Genomic DNA, 18,972 nt, shown 5'->3' with positions numbered 1-18,972 from the left:
ATCTCAAGACTCAAGTTTTGGAGAAGCAGTGTCTTATGCTTCTTGAAAAAAACAAGCATTTGATACTCAAACAAAGAATAGCATCAAATCGAGGATGACATAGACAAAGACAATATAAAATAGGAGCCTAGAATTTTAGGAATTTTATAATTAATTTAATTTTATCAAATCAAACACCTAACAAACCTATTGGTACCACCATTTCAGAAGATAAGAACTCAATGATCAAATGTAAATGTACTTTCTTACAATTTCGTGAAAATACTAGTTTTTTGTTTTTTGTGTTTTTTTTTTTAAATCAGCTACAGAGTAAAATTCAAAACTGGAAAGGTCAGGGAAAAAATATATAGTAAAGTATTCTGAGTAGAACTAATGGAAAAATATGACTCCCATCAAAATCGATTGCATTCATGTCCCACTGGTCACAATTTATTCTAATTCTGTCCTATTTAGTGGTTAAGAAAAATCCATAAAATACAGAATCCCAGATGTAGTGTTGATTAGGACTGAAGTGACTTAGCAGCAGCAGCAGCAGTAGTAAAGAACCCGTTTGCCAAAGCAAGAGACATAAGGGACGCCATTTCGATCCCTAGATTGGGAAGATCCCCTGGAGGAGGGCATAGCAACCCACTTCAGTATTCTTGCATGAAGAATCCCAGGGACAGAGGAGCCTGGTGGGCTAAGTCCATAGGGTCGTATAGAGTTGGACGCGACTGAAGCAACTTAGCACGCACAGGAACAATAAATAAATTTGACTTGAATAGCAACATATATTTACATTTTCTTGATAATTCCTACTCTGTAATTGCTTTCTAGGTCTTCAGTGGGAAACATCTCTCTGCTACTTTCTAGGTAACTACAAGTCCTGGATCACTGCTCTGTTAAACCAGTAAAACAAAGCACAAACCCCCATTACAATTACTACACAACTACAACTCTCAAGACAACTGGATCAATGTGCACAGTATCTAGCCAATAAGTAAAATGTTCTACTAAGTGGAATTTGATTTCTATATTGACTATATCTAAACAGGTAAAATGAAGTGAAAAATGTGGGAATTATTTGGATAAATATGGCCTAGAAGCTGTCCAAATAATATTTGTACTGCAAAGTTATCTAATTCTACATGTTATATAAAGCCTTAAAATAAAATCTCAACCCTTAATTTAAATGTCATTACTTTTTTACAAATGACAAATATTTGAGGAGAACTAAGGAGAAAAAATCCCCTTCATAGATCACTGCCTTGACATGGCAAAAGGGCTTGGAAAACTCAATGAGCCATGCTGTGTAGGGCTACCCGAGATGGACAAGTCATAGCAGAGAGTTCTGACAAAACATGATCCACTGGAGGATGGAATAAAAATCACCCCATACTTGCCGTAGGAACCTCATAAACTGTATAAAAGGACAAAAAGATATGACACCGAAAGATGAGTCCTCCAGGTCAGAAGGTGTCCAATATGCTACTGGGGAAAAGTAGAGGAGAATTACTAACAGCCCCAGAAAAAAATGAAGCAACTGGGCCAAAGCAGAAGTGACACTCAGTTGCGGATGTGTCTGGTGATGAAAGTAAAATCTGATGCTGCAAAAACAGTATTGCATAGAAACCTGGAAGGTTAGGTCCATGAATCAAGGTAAACTGGATGTGGTCAAGCAGGAGGCGGTAAGAATAAACATTGACATCTTAGTAATCAGTGAACTAAAATAGAGAATGGGCAAATTTAATTCAGATGACCACTATATCTACTACTGTGGGCAAGAATTCCATAGAAGAAAAGGAGTAGCTCTCATAATCAACAAAGAGTCCAAAATGTGGTACTTGGGTGCAACCTCAAAAATGACAGATGATCTTGGTTTGTTTCCAAGGTAAATTATTCAACATCACAGTAATCCAGGCCTATGCCCCTACCACCAATGCTGAAGAAGCTGAAGTTGATCAGTTCTGTGAAGAACTAGACCTCCTAGAACTAATGCACCCAAAAAAATGATGTTCTATTCATCACTGGGGATTAGAATGCAAAAAGTAAGAAATCAAGATATACCTGGAGTAACAGGCAAGTTTGTCCTTGGAAAACAAAATGAAGCAGGGCAAAGGATAACTGAATTCTGCCAAGAGAATACATTGGTGATAGCAGGTATCCTTTTTTGACAACACAAGAGAAGACTTTACACACGAACATGACCAGTCAATACCAAAATCAAATTGATTACATTCTTTGTAGCCAAAAAGGAGAAGCTGTATACAGTCAGCAAAATCAAGACCTAAAACTGACTGTGGCTCAGATCATCAGCATCTCATAGAAAAATTCAGGCTTAAACTAAAGAAAGTAAGGAAAACCACTAGGTCAGCCAGGTATAACTTAAATCAAATCCCCTATGAATATGCAGTGGAAGTAATGAATAGAATCAAGGGATTAGATCTAGTTAACAGTGTGCCTAAAGAACTATGGACGGAAGTCTGCAATATTGTACTGGAGGCAGTGAACAAAACCATTGCAAACAAAAAGAAAAGAAGGCAAAGTGGTTATCTGAGGAGGCTTCACAAATGGCTGAAGAAAGAGAAGTGAAAAGCAACAGAGAAAGGGAAGGATACATCCAACTAAATGCTGAGTTCCAAAGAAAAGCACAGAGAGACAAGAAGGACCTCTTCAATGAACAGTGCATAAAACTAGAAGAAAACAACAGAAGGAGAAAGACTAAAGATCTTTTCAGGAAAATTGGAAATATCAAGTTAACATTTTGCCCAAGGATGGGAACAATAAAGGACAGAAATGGTAGAGACCTAGGAGACACTGAAGAGATCAAGAGGAGATGGAAAGAATACACAGAACTGTACAAAAAGGATCTCAATGAACCGTGTTACTACAATGGTGTAGTCACCCAGAGCCAGACATTCTGGGGTGTGAAGTCAAGTTGGTCTCAGGAAGCACTGCTGTTAATAAAGCTAGTGGATGAAATGGAATTCCAATAGAGCTATTCAAAACCCTAAAGGATGATGCCATCAAGGTGTTGCATTCAATATGTCAGCAAATTTGGAAGATCCAGTAGTGGCCACAGAACTGGAAAAGGTCAATCCTCGTCCCAATTCCCAAGAAGGGTAATACTAAAGAATGTGCTAACCATCAGACAATTGCACTCATATCCCATACTAGTAAGGTCATGCTTAAAATCTTGCAAGCTAGGCTTCAGAATTATGCAAACCAAGAACTTCCAGATGTCCAAGCTGGGTTTAGAAAATGAAGAGGAACCAGAGATCAAATTGCGAGCATTTGCTGGATCACAGAGAAAGCAAGGGAATTCCAGAAAAAAACATCTGCCTGTGTTTCACCGACTACTCTAAAACTTTTGACTGTGTGGATCATAAAAAAAAAAAACTGTGGAAAGCGGTTAAAGAGATGGGAATACCAGACCATCTTTTCTTCCCACTGAGAAACCTGTATGTGGGTCAAGAAGCAACTGTTAGAACCCTGTATGGAACGACTGATTGGTTCAAGATTGAAAATGGAGTACAACAGGGTTGTGTGCTGTTACCCTGTTTGTCATGAGACATGCTGGGCTGGATGAATTACAAGCCAGAATCAAGATGGACCGAACAAACATCAACAGACTCAGATATGCAGATGATACCACTCTAATGGCAGAAAGCAAAGAGGAAATAAAGAGCCTCTTAATGAGGGTGAAGGAGGAAAGTGAAAAAGTCAACTTAAAACTAAATATTAAAAGAAAACTAAGATCATGGCATCTGACCCTATTACTTCATGGCAAATAGAAGGGGAAAAGGTGGAAGTAGTGACAGATTTCCTCTTCTTGGGCTCTAAAATCACTTCGGATGGTGACTGCAGCCATGAACTCAGAAGACAATTGCTTCTAGGCAGGAAACCTACGACAAACTAGACAGTGTATTGAAAAGCAGAGACACTATTCTGCCGACAAAGGTCTGTATTGTCAAGACTATGGTCTTCCCAGTGTCACATACAGTTTTGACAGCTGGATCATAAAGAAGACAGATGTCTTTGAAATGTAGTGCTGGGCAAGACTTCTGAAAGTTCCTTTCAGACAGCAAGAAGACAGCAAGAAGATCAAACTTGTGAATTTTAAGGGAAATCAACCCTGAATACTCATTGGAAGAACTGATGCTGAAGTGGAAGCTCCAGTATTTTGGTTATTTGATGCAAACAGCCAACTCACTGGAAAAGTTCCTGATGCTGGGAAAGATTGAGGGCAAAAGGAGAGGAGGGCATCAGAGGATGAGATTGCTGGATGGCATCACTGATGCAATGGACATGAACTTGGGCAAACTTCGGGAGATGGTGAGGGACAGGGAGGCCTGGCATGCCGCAGTCCATGGGGTCTCAAAGAGTCAGATACAACTGGGCAACTGAACAACAATAAAGGAGAAAAATAAGTCAGTGAATGAATATAAGAAGGGTTATGGTGATATGGATTTTAATATATGTAAGACAGGAAAAGCCTCAAAAAGATAAGGTTTGAGTAAATTCGGAAAAGGCATAAGCTCTTCCTCTACCTTAAGGTTTTTATGCAGTGGAATTGAAAGCAAAGAGACTAGTAAGTTCAAAGAAAATGAAATAGGAGCTGACCTAAGACGCTGAAGGAAATGCAAGGAGACAAATATGTCTCCAGCCAAGGAAATAAAAGGATGTAAGAGACGAGGTCAGAGAAGTAACAATGAGGGCATGTTGAAGGCAGCTTGTATAGGTCCTGTGGGATATTCAAGGAGTTTAGATTTAATTGCAAATGAAATGGAAAACCACTGAAAGTTAAAGAGAGAGAAAGAACATCAGCTAACTAATTTTTCAGAAGACTGTGACTGCTATGTTAACAGACTCTAGGGACACTGGAGTAGAATTAGAGTGCAGAGAAGGAGCAATTGCAATCTTCTAGATGTAAAATTTTGTTGATACTGTTTTCTTGGGCTGAGAGATGAATTACTTTGTGATATTATGGATATATTCTGAAGACAGCAGACCAGAGTGGAGTATGAGAGAAAAGGAGTCAAAGATGACACCAACGTTTTTAGTTCAAACATCATGATTGATTGTGTTGCCATTAACGGAGACAGGGAAGACTGTGATGAATGGACTTTAGGGCTGGAGTTCTGCAGTTCAGTCTTAGGCATGCTGATTTTGAGATGACTTAGTAAATGCCACTGGAAACAGCTAAATAGGCAGTTGAATGAGTTTAGGAGTCTGAAGTTTAGGAGAAGTTCAGGGGAAAGGTCTAGAGTAGTAACAATAAAACTTTGGGAGTTGACAGACTATCAATGTCATTTTAAACTATAACTAAATTAATGATATATTTTTTAAACTCTATTTGATATAACTTTCCATGAAAGAAATCATTATAAGTTAAAAATGCTTATAATAAGTAACTTATTCCCAACTAAATAAAACAGAGGTTTTGGTCCAACATATTAATCTTCAGAAACAAAAATCACTATTTACACTTTATGTTCTAAAACATGCCATAATTTGGTTAATAACAAGAACAATCACATTGTAAGGTTTAAAAATATTAGCTTACTTTGTCTCATAATAGACTTTATAAATGTGTACCTGGTTGCTTATCATACTCCTTTATAAAATAGGAAGATTATTTATTCATTCATTTTTCAACTTCATCATGACCATAACTCCATATCAACTGTGACTCAACTGTACTAATTACCATTGAGAATGTCAGTTCACTTTACAGTAGATTAAATAATCCAGAAAAAATCTGCATTGCTCTACTTCCCTGGTTATTTGTCAGAGAATCCAATGGTTGCAATCAGTTGGAACCACCTAGTCATGTACAGATATGAAAGTATGTGCTGACCATGCCAACTTGGCAGCCTCTCTATATCTTTAAATTAGTCATGTCATTCCATTCTATGCAGGAAAGTATATCCTTATGGTCTTATGTTACATGGTCCCTCCCCATACCCTCCACTCCAGCACTCTCCTGGTAATACACATACTCCATGAGAATGGAGCCTGAGCTACCATCTTTGTAGTCCTGACACCTAACACAGTGACTGCACAAAGAAGGGGATCATTTAATTTTCTCAGTTATTAAACAACTTTAATCCTGAACTTTCTTATATCATAAAAAGCATTATATACTGAAAATTGAAAGCAGAAATAAAGTCACAACTTTGAGAATGGTAACAGAAGAAGAAACACCAGTTGAAAATGTAATATTTGAAAAGTATGGCATTTTTGATTTTGTTGTTGTTCAGTCTCTAGTCATGTCTGACTCTTTGCAATCCCATGGACAGCAGCATGCTGACTTCCCTGTCATTCAGCTTCCCTGTCATTCACTATCTCCCAGAGTTTGCTCAAACTCAGGTCCATTGAGTTGGTGATGCCGTCCAACCATCTCATTCTCTGTGGCCCCCTTCTCCTCCTGTCCTCAATCTTTCCCAGCATCAGGGTCTTTTCCAATGAGTTGGCTCTTCACATCAGGTGGCCAAAGTATTGGAGTTTCAGCTTCAGCATCAGTCCTTCCAATGAATATTCACAACTAAGTTCCTTTAGGATGGACTGGTTGGATCTCCTTGCAGTCCAAGGGACACTCAAGAGTCTTCTCCAATACAGTTCAAAAGCATCAATTCTTCGGTGTTCAGCCTTTCTTATGGTCCAACTCTTACATCCGTATGTGACTACTGGAAAAACCATAGCTTTGACTATAGGGAGCTTTGTGGGCAAAGTGATGTCTCTTCTTTTTAATATGCTGTCCAGTTCGTCAGCGTCATTTAATTTCATGGCTACTGTCACCATCTGCAGTGATTTTGGAGCCCAAGAAAATAAAGTCTGATTTATAAGTGGTCAAATCCATTGAAAGTGAAAATCACTCAGTCATGTCCAACTCTTTGTGACCCCATGGACTGTAGCCTGCAGCTCCTCTGTCCAGTGGAATTCTCCAGGCAAGAATAATGGAGTGGATTGCCATTCGCTTTTCCAGGGGATCTTCCCAAGACCCAAGGATGGAACTCAGGTCTCCTGCATTGCAGGCAGATTCTTTACTAGCTGAGCCATCAGGGAAGCCCAAAGCTATTAAAATATGCTTATTATAAAACTAAAATTATATTTTCATTATATAATTTGACACTAAATTGAGAAGATAAATATTTATTGGCATTTAGTTTGTTACATGCTATGAAGAGGAGGATTTTCTTTAAAAAGCATTATCAATATCATGATCAGTTGATTTACTTATTTTATGCAGAACCACTTCTGTTTGACAATAAGGTATGTATCAGAAGATTTGCACATAGCAGATAAATAATCTTTCACTTGACTTCCAGTACACTGTAATACAAACTAGGCAACCCTCATTTTTATATACATTTATTTCCTATTTCAGAAGGTTCATGAATCCTTGGTTGTGCATCAAAATTATATGTAGAGCCTTATAAAGCAGTTATGCTTGGATTCTGTACAAAATCTACTCAATCAATATGCACAGGGATGGGACTGGAAATGATTGTGATATCAAGCCATAATTGAGTACTCCTGTCCTATTGACTTTAATAAAAATGTCTTAATTATGAGCTCATTAATTCACTCAATTAAGGTTTACTGGCCATCTGTTATACTCCAGGTATAGTGCTAGATGCCATTCTATGATAAGGTTTCTGTGCTTTAGGATGCTACACAAGGTCAATTATCCTAGTCTCCATGGTTAAGAAGAGGTATTCCTAGAGGAGATAATAACTAAATTCTGTGTAAAAAAAGTAATGGTAAGCAGATTGGGAGAGTATTCATCGTAAAGACCATAGTTTGCTTGGAGACAAAACAGAGACAGCCATTTCCAAGAAATCATAACAGTATCAGCAAAAATCTGTTAAGTATATTCCACAGACACTGCCAACAGCTTATTTACATAATTTATATCCTATCTCAGGTTATCGATTAGGTTATTGAAAAGCAATTCATCTGAGCTGCAGTCAACATCTTTACCTTATTCAACAAAAATTTTCCAAATGTTTACTATGTGATAGGTTTCAATCTGCATGCTTAGGGCACATGAAATAAGGCAGATAAAGATACCCATCCTGATGATTTTAGTGGAACTAAAATATACAATGGATAGGAATAGAATATTAAAAATATATTTTTATCCAAAACAATTCTATGGCTATAGACTATTAATCTTATTAAGCACTTGAAATTTTAAGTACTCCTTCTTAAAGATGGTACTTCATAATAACATAATTATATATGCAACATGCAATTTGCTTTCTAACTTGAAGAACTATCTTACTGAAATAATCATAATGCAATAAATATAGATAGGCTACTTTTCCTAATAGTCATTAAGCAAAATTAGACAACCCTTAATATCATACAAAACTGAAATAAAGGTTTGAAAAGTGATATACGACAGGGTTTTCTCAATTATTACTTTTACAGATTGAAATCAAATTTGAATTAAACTTTCCTGTTCACCAATAGACAAGTGAAATGATGATTTATGTTGCTGTCAAAGCAAAAATATGACTTCATATGGCATTTTATCAGTCATACTACTATGTTAAAGCAAACTCCAGTTTTAGAGATAGTATGGTCAACTGAAAGCTTCAAATATATAAAAATATCTTTGGAGAGAATGTGCAAAACTATTTTCCAAATGAGGAAAGCTGGAAAGAAGTAGCAATTTATTCACTTTCAGAGAGTGAGTAAAGAAAAAGAGGGAGGGGGACTCTAATCACTGTTAACAACATGACATGAGGAGGTCACTTTACACCACTCCAAGTTAACTAGATTTTAACCTTGTTCCAGTCTGATGAGCAAAGCAAGAAGGTAATTAGTAATCTAAATGGTGACTATATCATATCCTGTGTTCATTCTGGCATCTTGGCAGACACTAGGGAAAGAAAACTAAATCACAGTCTTTACCCTCCAGCAACTCCTAGAGGAAGGCTAATATATAAATGAAGAACTTTTAAAATAATTATAATGTGTCCTTTTTTTTTTTTTTTTTTTGCAGACCATGTATCTTTCAGTTACATTCCCCTAGCTGATTACATTCAAACAGCTTTTAGATAATCACATCTGACACTTTATACTGAAGGTAATAAGCTTACTCCCATACATCAATCCCCCAAAGTGGAATAGAACTGTTGTTCCTTGTAATAGATCCTGATTAGAACAGGCAGCAATTTGTAAGTGTCCCTGTTACTTAATGAAACCAGGCCAACCCCAAGCTGAACCTTGAACACCTACAGACAAAGCTGTCAATTTCCCCTTTGTCAAAGGAATAAAGTAACACATGCTAGCTTCCATCCACTCACTCCCCTTTGGTTTTCTGCCATCATTAAGGCTTAGATTTGTCCCTAAAATGGGACGAGTGACAGGTCCTTCACCATTGAAATTTAGCGTAAGCTGAAGAGTCACTTGAATTATGACATCATCTTTCACCAAAATCTCTTTATATTTTTCCTTGGTAGCATTCAAGTTATTTGCACAATTTACATGATATTTACAATGGTTACAACTGCATGATTTGGGCATTATTGCTAGGCCCCAAGGCACCATAATCATAAGCATAGTCAGGGAGGCTGTGCAAAAGCGTTAAGAATATACAATAAGACTTTCCTGGTGGTGCAGTAGATAAGAATCTGCCTACCAGTGCAGGATACAAAGATTTGATCCCTGATCCAGGAAAGATCATGCCACATACCACATGCCATAGAGCAACTAAGCTTGCGTGCCACAACTACTGACCCTGTGCTCTAGACCCTGTGAGTCACAACTACTGAGCTTTCATGCTGCAACTACTGAAGCCCACGTGCCTAGAGCCTGTGTTCTGTAACAAGAGAAGCCACTGCAGTGAGAAGCCAGGGCACAGAAATGAAGAGTAGCCCCGAAGAGTAGCCCCCGCTCACCTCAACGAGAAAAAGCCTGTGTACAGCATTGAAGACCCAGGGCAACCAAAAAAGAAATAAATAAAATTATTTTTAAAAACTATTTATATATAAAAAGAATACACAATAAAGTAAACATGCGCAAATGGTCAAAAGCAAGAGCTCTGGAGCAAGATTGTCTGGGTTCAAATCCTGGATCTGTCACACAGTAGCTGTACAGTCTTAAGTAGGACAATTAACTTATCTGTTTTTCAGTTTCCTTATGGGTAAAATAGAGATGGTAGTATTAGCTTACTTCTAAGACAACTGTCAGAATGAATGAGATTCTATACAAAAATGCTTACAAGGAGACATGTGCATTCAGTGTTAGAGCTTCTATATCTGTCTGGAGTAGGCAGCTTGAGTTAAATTTTGAAGTATGAGAAAGTATCTGCTAGATGGATGAGAAGGAAAAATACATTCCTGGCAAAAAAGAATAATGCGTTCCAGGACAGGGGAGAAGACGGTCAAGAGGTTTAACATGCCTAGTGTGCAGGGTGCATGATGTTGGAGTGGGAAACCTGAGTCTGAGACATACAGAAGGGCACTCTACATCATGCTAGGCCATCTGTACAATACGTTTGTCCTCAAAACCAGTGAAGTATTTCGAAGGTTCATCAGCATTCAAAGAGTGACAGCAAGTAGAAGGCTGTACTTCACAGTTAGTCTGAAAAGAGAGTTAAGGGCAAATACCACAGGTGGCGCTAGTGGTCAAGAATCTGCTGGCCAGTGCAGGAGACGTGAGACCTGCGTTCAATGCCTGAGTCAGGAAGATCCCTGGAGGAGGGTACAGCAAAACCCACCCTAATATTCTTGCCTGGAGAATCCCATGGACAAAGGAATCTGGTGGGCTACAGTCCATAAGGTCGCAGAGTCAGACACAACTGAAGTGACTTAGCATGCACCACTAATACTTACGACTCTCCGCAGTGGTACCTAAGAGCACAAAGTAGGAAAATGTGCTAGAGCTTCTTACCAGTTTTGTCAGGAATTGCAACTACTGCTCTTTTGTAGTAGTCATCCTTTTGGGAAATTGTTTGTTAAAGTCTGAGTGAGAAAGGAAAGCCAACTGCCTCATACAGTCTAAGGTTTGGTCCTATAAGCCCGGATGTGAGTTTACCAGTCAGATAGAGGAAGGACGCTTCCACTGACATCCTATACGCTCAAGTTCTATGAATAGGGACCTTCATTGGACTGTACAGTACAGGGCCATTCAAGAGCAATTAAATTTGGTTAAAATAAGAAAGAAATGCTTTTTAAGGAGAAAAAGAAAAGAAAATGAAGGTTTGAGGGATTGCAAAAGTTGATTGTGCTGAAGCACTTTTACACAGGTTTGTTTTAGTTCTCAATTGTCAAGTCGTATTTAAACTGGTCTCTTACTCTGAAATACGATAACCTTTCTTTTCTCTGAGTTCTTTCTACTAAATTAATAGCACTGTCTCTAATTCCATGCGCAGCAAGCAAAGAGTTTATTTTACCAGATAACAGTAGGTCTGGTGATCAGCCAATGTCTAAAGAACCACTAGCCAAGTCAGTAGTAGGCCAAAGACTGCAACTGATAAATAGATACTGCTCACTAAATCACTTTAAAATTGTTTCATCTTCTCTACCCAAGAGTATTATTCATGTTGAGTTCTGACACAACTGAAAGTAAAAAAAAAAAAAATCACAATTATCTATAAAAATAAAAGCATATTAGGGTTTTAAAAGGAGAAATAAATAGATACATTAGAATACAGAAGGTAGTTAAAAAAAAAAAAAGCAAATCCCTTTGGGTTCTGAATTTAATTGCAAAAGAAATCAGTAGAAAAAAGTCCAAATTTAGGAAATTCATTATAGCGTAATTTTAGTATACATTGAAAACTGCATTTAAAATAGACTCTTCAGGAAGAAAGCGTAAGAAGCAATGTAACTTTTTATAGCACCTGTGTGTACCTCTCTTCTTTGCTAAGGGACAAAACTTCAATGCTCAAAAAAAAAAAGTTTGATTTCCTCTCACCACTTCCAGCTCAGGTCACATTTCCCCAGTATTAAATGGGAGAAGTGGAGGAGTAAAAGCAGAAATGCAGATCAGCCCTCAGTCCCAACTCTGCAGTTCCCTTGAATTCCTAAGATCACAAACCAACTGCACTTTCTCCAAAGGTGGACAGGAAGAAAAGTGCATTTAGGATATAATATGATTCTGGCTTTTAAATACCTAAACATCATCACTAAAAATTATATTGAATGATAGGGCTGGGTCAATATGTATAAAACCCTGTATTCATATAAAACAGAGTTAGTCATATGTAGAACTATTAATTTCCTTAGTATCTTCTTCAGGACCTTAAGGACATGTACTGAATTTCCCGAAAGAGAGGAAAAAACTTCATGGTTGAAATACTAGCTCTATCTTAGCCATTGCCAGCACCGCATATCATGGTAGCCCCTGAAAAGGAAGTATTTCTCTATAAATTAACTATCCATTTATTCCCAAAGTAAAAGGTGATTATGTACTTTTAGACACTTTGACAATCCAAAAGGAAAAATTTGAATTAGAATTTGCACTACTAAGCGCATCTGTTATTTTTTTCCCAAAGCTGACTGCTTGTTTGGAAAAAAGGTTATCTGTTAAACAAATAACCCGTATCAAGTAAAAATCAATTCATTATCTGACTTATTAATAAAAAAACATACAATTAGATATAATATGTATCACCCAATCAATATAAAATCAACATGAAAAGAGAAATTTGACATTATTTGTCTTATTTGAAATAAACATATAACTTTCTTAGCTTCCTAAAAATTCAAAGTTGTACTGGGTCCTCTATTAGGAACTTTAGAGAGGGAAAAAAAAAAACTATGTTCATAATCCAGCAACAAATGTATACAAAAATATTTTATAAACTGTTACACTTTTTACATTGATACAGATCTTATAGAATCACATAATTAGGTATATTAATAATACAAATTATCAAAAATTACCTATATCTAAATTTAGAACATTGAGGAATTATTAAATATGTTCTATAATCTCCTGTGTTTCTTTGATTCATCATTTTCACTTAATCTATCCTCACTAATCTAAACTCCAGCACATATATTTAAGCAATATATGTCATTCTACATTTCACAAATACATACAAATTAATAATTGTTTATTCTATTAAGTCTCAGACTACTATTATTTAAAGATACTTTATCATTTTTGCAGATTTCATCCTACTCATTTATGGAAAATCTTGACTATTATATGAATATAGTTTTTTTAGAGACAGGATTCAGTTAAGAATTTTTCTGTGCCTTAGTTTCCTCATTAGTAAAGTGAGAAGGTAGTATGGAGTTGCAATTTTTATAAGAATTTCTATCTCTAGCATTCTCTTTAAAAGAATCTAAATACCTTTTCTTCTTTTGAAAAATTCAGCTTTTTATTACACACTCTCACTGAAACTTGATTCAAATCCATTCATTATCACTACATAGGTAGTGCCTAAATAAGTTAACCAGAGCGAAGAAAAATGTCTCAGAAAAGAAACAAAATTTAAAAATAGAAAGACAACTACTTATTTTTTGTCAGAAATCCTACCCACAAATTTGAAAAGGGGGCCATATTTGCCTTGCTATATTTTAGTGATAACTTGAATAATGTGCCCCTTCAATTTTAGTCACAAATCGAAGCAAACATAGAAGCTAAAATTTAATTATATAAATCATAAGCAATCATACTATTTAGATATATACATTTCTCATTTTGCAACTTCATAATTTTATTTAAAACTCTGCGTATACCTCTTACAGAATTATTTTTATAGATTTTAACAAAGTATTAATTATAAAGTTAATTGTCACATTAAAATATTAATATACTTAATATTAAAACTAATAGACAATTTTGTGAAAGTGTCTATAATTAACTGAATATATATGTGCCACCTAAACTAAGGTTATCTGTATAAAAGATTCAGGAAGATGTTTCTCATGAGCTACCTACTTTTTTTCAGTGTTTATTACAGACTTTGTTGATTTTGCTTTAAAAAACAAATGAAAACACAATATTAATAATCATAGAAGATACTTCATTTGCTATCAGAAGCATATCTGATTTTTAACTGATTTCTGATTGAGTAACCTAAGGGACAAGCTTGATCTCTTCCCAAAGTTGGATTAGCACATACTCTGGAAGCCAGCACCATTTCACCTGCTGATCCCAGGCACTCAAAACACTTCAGCAGGAATCACTACCAACTACTGACAAGCTTCGAAAATTCTTCATAAAATTAATCAGTGTTTTGCAAGGCACAGTATTGGCTCAACCACCAAAGGTAGAATACCATTTTAATTAGCAACAAAATGATTCAGTCAGATATTATATTTTCTTTTTACTCAATTTAGCTTAACTCCTTTAAAAACTGCTAAAACCATCTATCATAAAACCACCAATCTGAACACAGTCATGAGTTATAGTCACTATAAATTCCAGGTAAATTTCAGGTTCTATCTTAATAAGTACTGAACTAACTGAATATGAAATCTATAAATTCATGAGATAAAACATTTATATTAACCATAAGCAAGTATATGAAATATGATCCTGAAGTTAATGCAAATAAATATAAGAAATAATGCTTACTCTTTTCTTCTTATTAAACCATAATAAATACCAAAAATTTTTAAAGTAAGTTAAAGATTACTAAATTACAGAGTTTGGATTTGCAAAGTAAAATAATATGACTGTGTGAATTCACTGACTTTCTTTTCATTCACTCCAAGAAATTTTCTTTGTAAGGTTTTCTCTGTAAGATGCATCAGGATCCTAACTACATATTTTTACTGCATATTTTTAGAGTCCAATTTATTATGAACCCAGAACTTTTTAGACTTAAGCATTTTTTAATCCAAGAAATACAAATTTTAGATAAAAGTTATCTTTAAATTATCTTTCAGTTTAACAGTCAGATCATACCACTGCAACTCAGAGAAATCAAATATATAATATATAGTATTATATATAAATATAAATATATAGTATATTATATAGTATATATATATATATAGTATAATTCTGGTATACAATATCTTATTTAGAAACTAACTCATTGTTACATCAATTGCAAATATAAAGGCTAGCATGAGAACTGGATGGACACTAAGTTTATTTTTCCTTTGTGTGATGATTCAGGCTAGTGTTTCCTTTTTAAGCATTAATATAGTATTTCCTTTTTGAATTTCATTAGGTGGTAAGAATGCCTACAAAAGTAGGTTTAAGTAAATATAGTTTCCTTCTAAAGAATAAGCACCTAGCAATTTGGTGAAATGAACACCAAATCTTAAACAATGTGAAGATCCAAATAACCATATAACTTTCAAGATATTTCATCAAAAATAACAAACAGAAACTACAACATGATCTTTAAAGTTCCCTACTTCTCACTTTAGATGGTTTTGTAATAATAGAGAAGTTTCTTTTACCACCAGTTATTTGATGTGGTACCAAGATGTTTTGTTTAAAAGAGTTTTAGGTATGCAGCTAGATTTAAATGAGAAAATTATGCATCACAAGTGTATAAATTTGACCTTTCTGATCTCCTAAGAGCTTTAAAGAAGCCCCCGTGTGGAAGTGAAACATCTTCAGTGAAATAATCCCTGAATACCTATAAGTCTCTCGAGTTTACAGTGCATCTGTCTTCACTGAAGAAAGTCTTAGTTTCCATATTAAAAACAAAAAGCTGCCATTATGATACTTGTCCCAAGTTTGGACGAAAGAAATAGCTGGAAAAGTTCAAAAGGAAACAGTATACCTGTTCTTCCTTAATCAAGTGTCCTTTTTCAGGATCATTGTACTTAGAAGGATTTTAGGAGGCCTTATATCCTGAGGCAGTTGCTTTAATTCCAAATAATAAAGACAACCAGCAGAGGGCAGACCTGAGGACAGAACCGACCAATCCCGCTGGTGACCAGGTACCAAAGGTAAAGTGCAAACTTTTGATAGATTTCACTTTCAAGACTCTTCTATTTATCTTTTAAAATGTAGAAATGAATGAATCAGCATGACTTATTCAAAAATTCAAAGATAGTCCTAATGAGTCTCTGACTGTACTATTCGCCAGGAAAAGTCACAGAGGAATAAGCCATCCCTGCCTGCTCCTCAGGAAGGTGAACAATCACAAAGTGTGGGGAAGAAATACAGACCTGGCTTCGCAGAGTTCGGCCTCCGGGAGCGCTAACTCCCACAAAGGAGAACTCAGATCTTGGCACCCACCAGGATCAGACTCAGGTTTCTGCTAAAGCCTGAGCCTTTGGGGTTGACAATTTGTTTCTCCCTCAGCCAATCATCGCCGCCCTCCTTCTTACCCCTACTTCTCTGCACACCCCGACAAAGCTTGCTTTCCTACTATAAACTGTTTGGGCTCCCTTAACTCCAAAGGAGACCGTCCTCCCGCCAGCCGTGTCTACAGCACCTAACGGACCGCTCCAGCCAGATGCCTTTGCGGGAAAGGGCGGGGGAAGGGGAGGGAGGAGGCGGAGGGGAGGAGTGAAGTCGCTCTCCCTCCTCGGGTACTGACAGAGCTGCAGTCTTCCCAGCAGGTCTGGTCATTGAATATTTGGTGGTGCCACGTAGGAACTTTTCCTTACCTCTCTCCTCCCATCCCACCCCACGCCCCCTCCCCTTCCTTCCAATCCCTATTCCTCCGCCCCCACCCCATTTGCTTGGCGAGTTTCATCATTCTCCAAGAGAACTGCACGTCCAACCTGCAAGAAGAAGTTGAGGGTGGGGGGTCACAGAGGGGAGGAAGGTGCAAAAACCCGGGAAGAGTGTTCTTCCTATCTCCATCCATTTCTTTTAATCTGCCATTTTTTCCCTCTTACTATCTCTTCAAGATCACACACACACACACACACACACACACACACACACACAAAAGTATTCTCAGTCTTCAAGATTCATTCCCCCTGGTCTCTCTCAAATCCTTAAAACAGCTTGTTTCTCACTTTGTTCCAGACAAAGAACTTTATCAAGGCTCATTTTATGCCCTTTCTCTATATTCTCTCCTCAGCTCACCTTTAAAAAAGACTTCCATTAGTTAGAATCTGCAGAAACCAGATGTGTTCAAAGGTAGTCTAAGGACCTTTCCTCAGACAAAAGCTTTGTACAACTGCCTCTGTGTTCAAGGTAATATTTTTCCTCTTTTCAAAGCCCCTGGAAGGTGGTGAAGGGCATTTCAGCAGGCTCTGTGCCTGACAGATCTTTTTTCCTGCTACCTCTTCTCCCATTACTGTCCCGCCTACATCCATCTCTCTCACCAGTCTTCACTTCCAACCTGGTGGCAGCTACAATCTGGATTTTATTTGAGAGAATTGTTTGCGGGGGAGGGGTTGGAAGAAGGAAGGGGGGAGGGGCACAGAATGAGAAAGACCGACAGCAATCTCCCACCTCCCCCAAACCATTTTTTCTTACCTCCTCTGACCTCTCTAGCCTGGAAGAGGAAAGTCAGTGCGAGAGTTGTTATGGTGAAATCCCAGAGCCACCGTTTCGTTTTCCACCTAGAGGACCACCGCTCCATCTCCGAGCCCCGCACTCACAACTGTGAACTCAACCCACGAAATCGCGATTGCAGACCTACTTCGTCCCTTCCAAGGTATCGTCGGGGATGTTTGCTACACAGCCATTGGGGAGGGAGAGGGGGAAAAAGTCAAAGGGCTTTTTCTTAAATTTGATGGTTTGCTTCCTTCCTGTCTCTCGCCCCCTCCTCTCCCTCTCGGCTGGCCCCGCCGGTCGGGACCCTCCGATCTGTCCTCTGCGGGGCCCTGCCTTCAGACTGACGGCAGATGAGGGGCTTCAACCAAAAATCTGAGAGGACTGCGTGCCCCTAAAGGCTTCATGCCGTCAGTGGGCCGGACGAGAGGCTCCGGGCAGCCCCCTCCCCCGCCCACTCCCCTCCCGCGCCCCCCTTACCCCGGGCGAAACTGACAAGCCCGCTGAAGGTCAGACCCAATCACACGCCTAGCGGACGGCCCCGAGCCCGCCCCCCTTTCCTTTGCCGGAGAATCAGGTCTCCCCGCAAGCCCAGCCCACCAACCACCCTCCATCTCCCCACTCCTCTCCTCCCTCCTCTCCTATCCAAATCCCGGAGAAGAAATGGGAGGGAGTTACGGGGGACGCGTGCTTGGCTCCAGCACTTTGGGAATGAAAGGAATTGCAGGAGAGCCCCAGAGTCCACAGAGTTTTCAAGGAGCTTCTGTATTCAATAAAAACAGCTACTTGTCTACTTGCACCCGTCTGTGAGCCTCTCCTCGTCGGCGGGGGAGGGGAGGAGCCCAGCGTCTGAACCGCCACACCGCTGGAGTTTTGGGCTGCCAGCGGTAACCTTATCCCTGTGCAAAAATCTGCTTCTTATAGCAGACGTGGAACCAGCGGATTCACTGCTCTGCCTGCTCCGAAAAGCATTTTTTACTATTATTTTTAAACAGAGAATTAAAAGAAAGGGATGAAGGTGAGATGGAGAGACCCCAGAGGTCAAAATCCTTGATCTTACAGGGAAGCTCTCCTTCGAGGTCTGAAACTGACAGGTTTCTCTCTTGAATGTTTGAATTCTACGCTAGCTTCATTCAGAGGCAAGTCTCTTAAAGAACTGAACTGTACTCTGAGGCAGGAGGAGAAAGAAATATATGGGAGCTGACTTTAAGGGGGTGAGTAATTTAATTTTCCAACTGATTCCATACTGAACCAGGTTGAGGGGGCAGAGGGAGAGGAGAAAAGTCAGGGAAAGCAACTAGCGGAGATCTCAAAGCGTCTAGGCCCACAGCTCCTATAAAGGGCCTCAGGAGCTGAAAATATGGTCACTCCACATTGAAACTAATGAGAAGGGACAGATTTCTAAACTCCTTCTGCTTACTCCTCCTCCAAGTAATCCACTTAAACCTGGAGTATAGGTTCTTCAGTCATTTTTTTTCTACATTTAAATTATCCCTTCCTATTGGCTCCTTTTTGTTCTTTAATATTTCTTAAGATGTTTCTCAAAAATTTTCTGGAACAGAGCCCAACAAGGTGCCAGCATACATTAGGGATTCAATAGAG

The 18,972-nt window shown here is 38.1% G+C and overlaps 1 protein-coding gene and 1 pseudogene across 4 annotated transcripts in view; both read right to left on the bottom strand.

The window, feature by feature from the left end:
* The window catches only part of COL11A1 (collagen type XI alpha 1 chain), a 226,127-nt gene extending 207,843 nt beyond the window's left edge, over positions 1-18,284 (bottom strand). For 3 of the 4 annotated variants that reach the window (XM_024985040.2, XM_059881885.1, XM_059881882.1), the window contains exon 1: positions 17,353-18,284. In XM_024985040.2, coding sequence (XP_024840808.1) covers positions 17,353-17,458 — 106 coding nt within the window. In that variant the 5' untranslated portion in view covers positions 17,459-18,284. 4 annotated transcript variants of the gene reach the window in all.
* On the bottom strand, positions 9,022-17,189 carry LOC101902848 (superoxide dismutase [Mn], mitochondrial-like; annotated as a pseudogene).
* Positions 18,285-18,972: the final 688 nt, after the last annotated feature.

This window comes from Bos taurus, chromosome 3, assembly GCF_002263795.3.
Source record: "Bos taurus isolate L1 Dominette 01449 registration number 42190680 breed Hereford chromosome 3, ARS-UCD2.0, whole genome shotgun sequence".
NCBI classification, from domain to species: domain Eukaryota; kingdom Metazoa; phylum Chordata; class Mammalia; order Artiodactyla; family Bovidae; genus Bos; species Bos taurus.
Note: the sequence above shows the minus strand (reverse complement) of the source record. Positions and strands in the feature narration are given on the sequence as shown.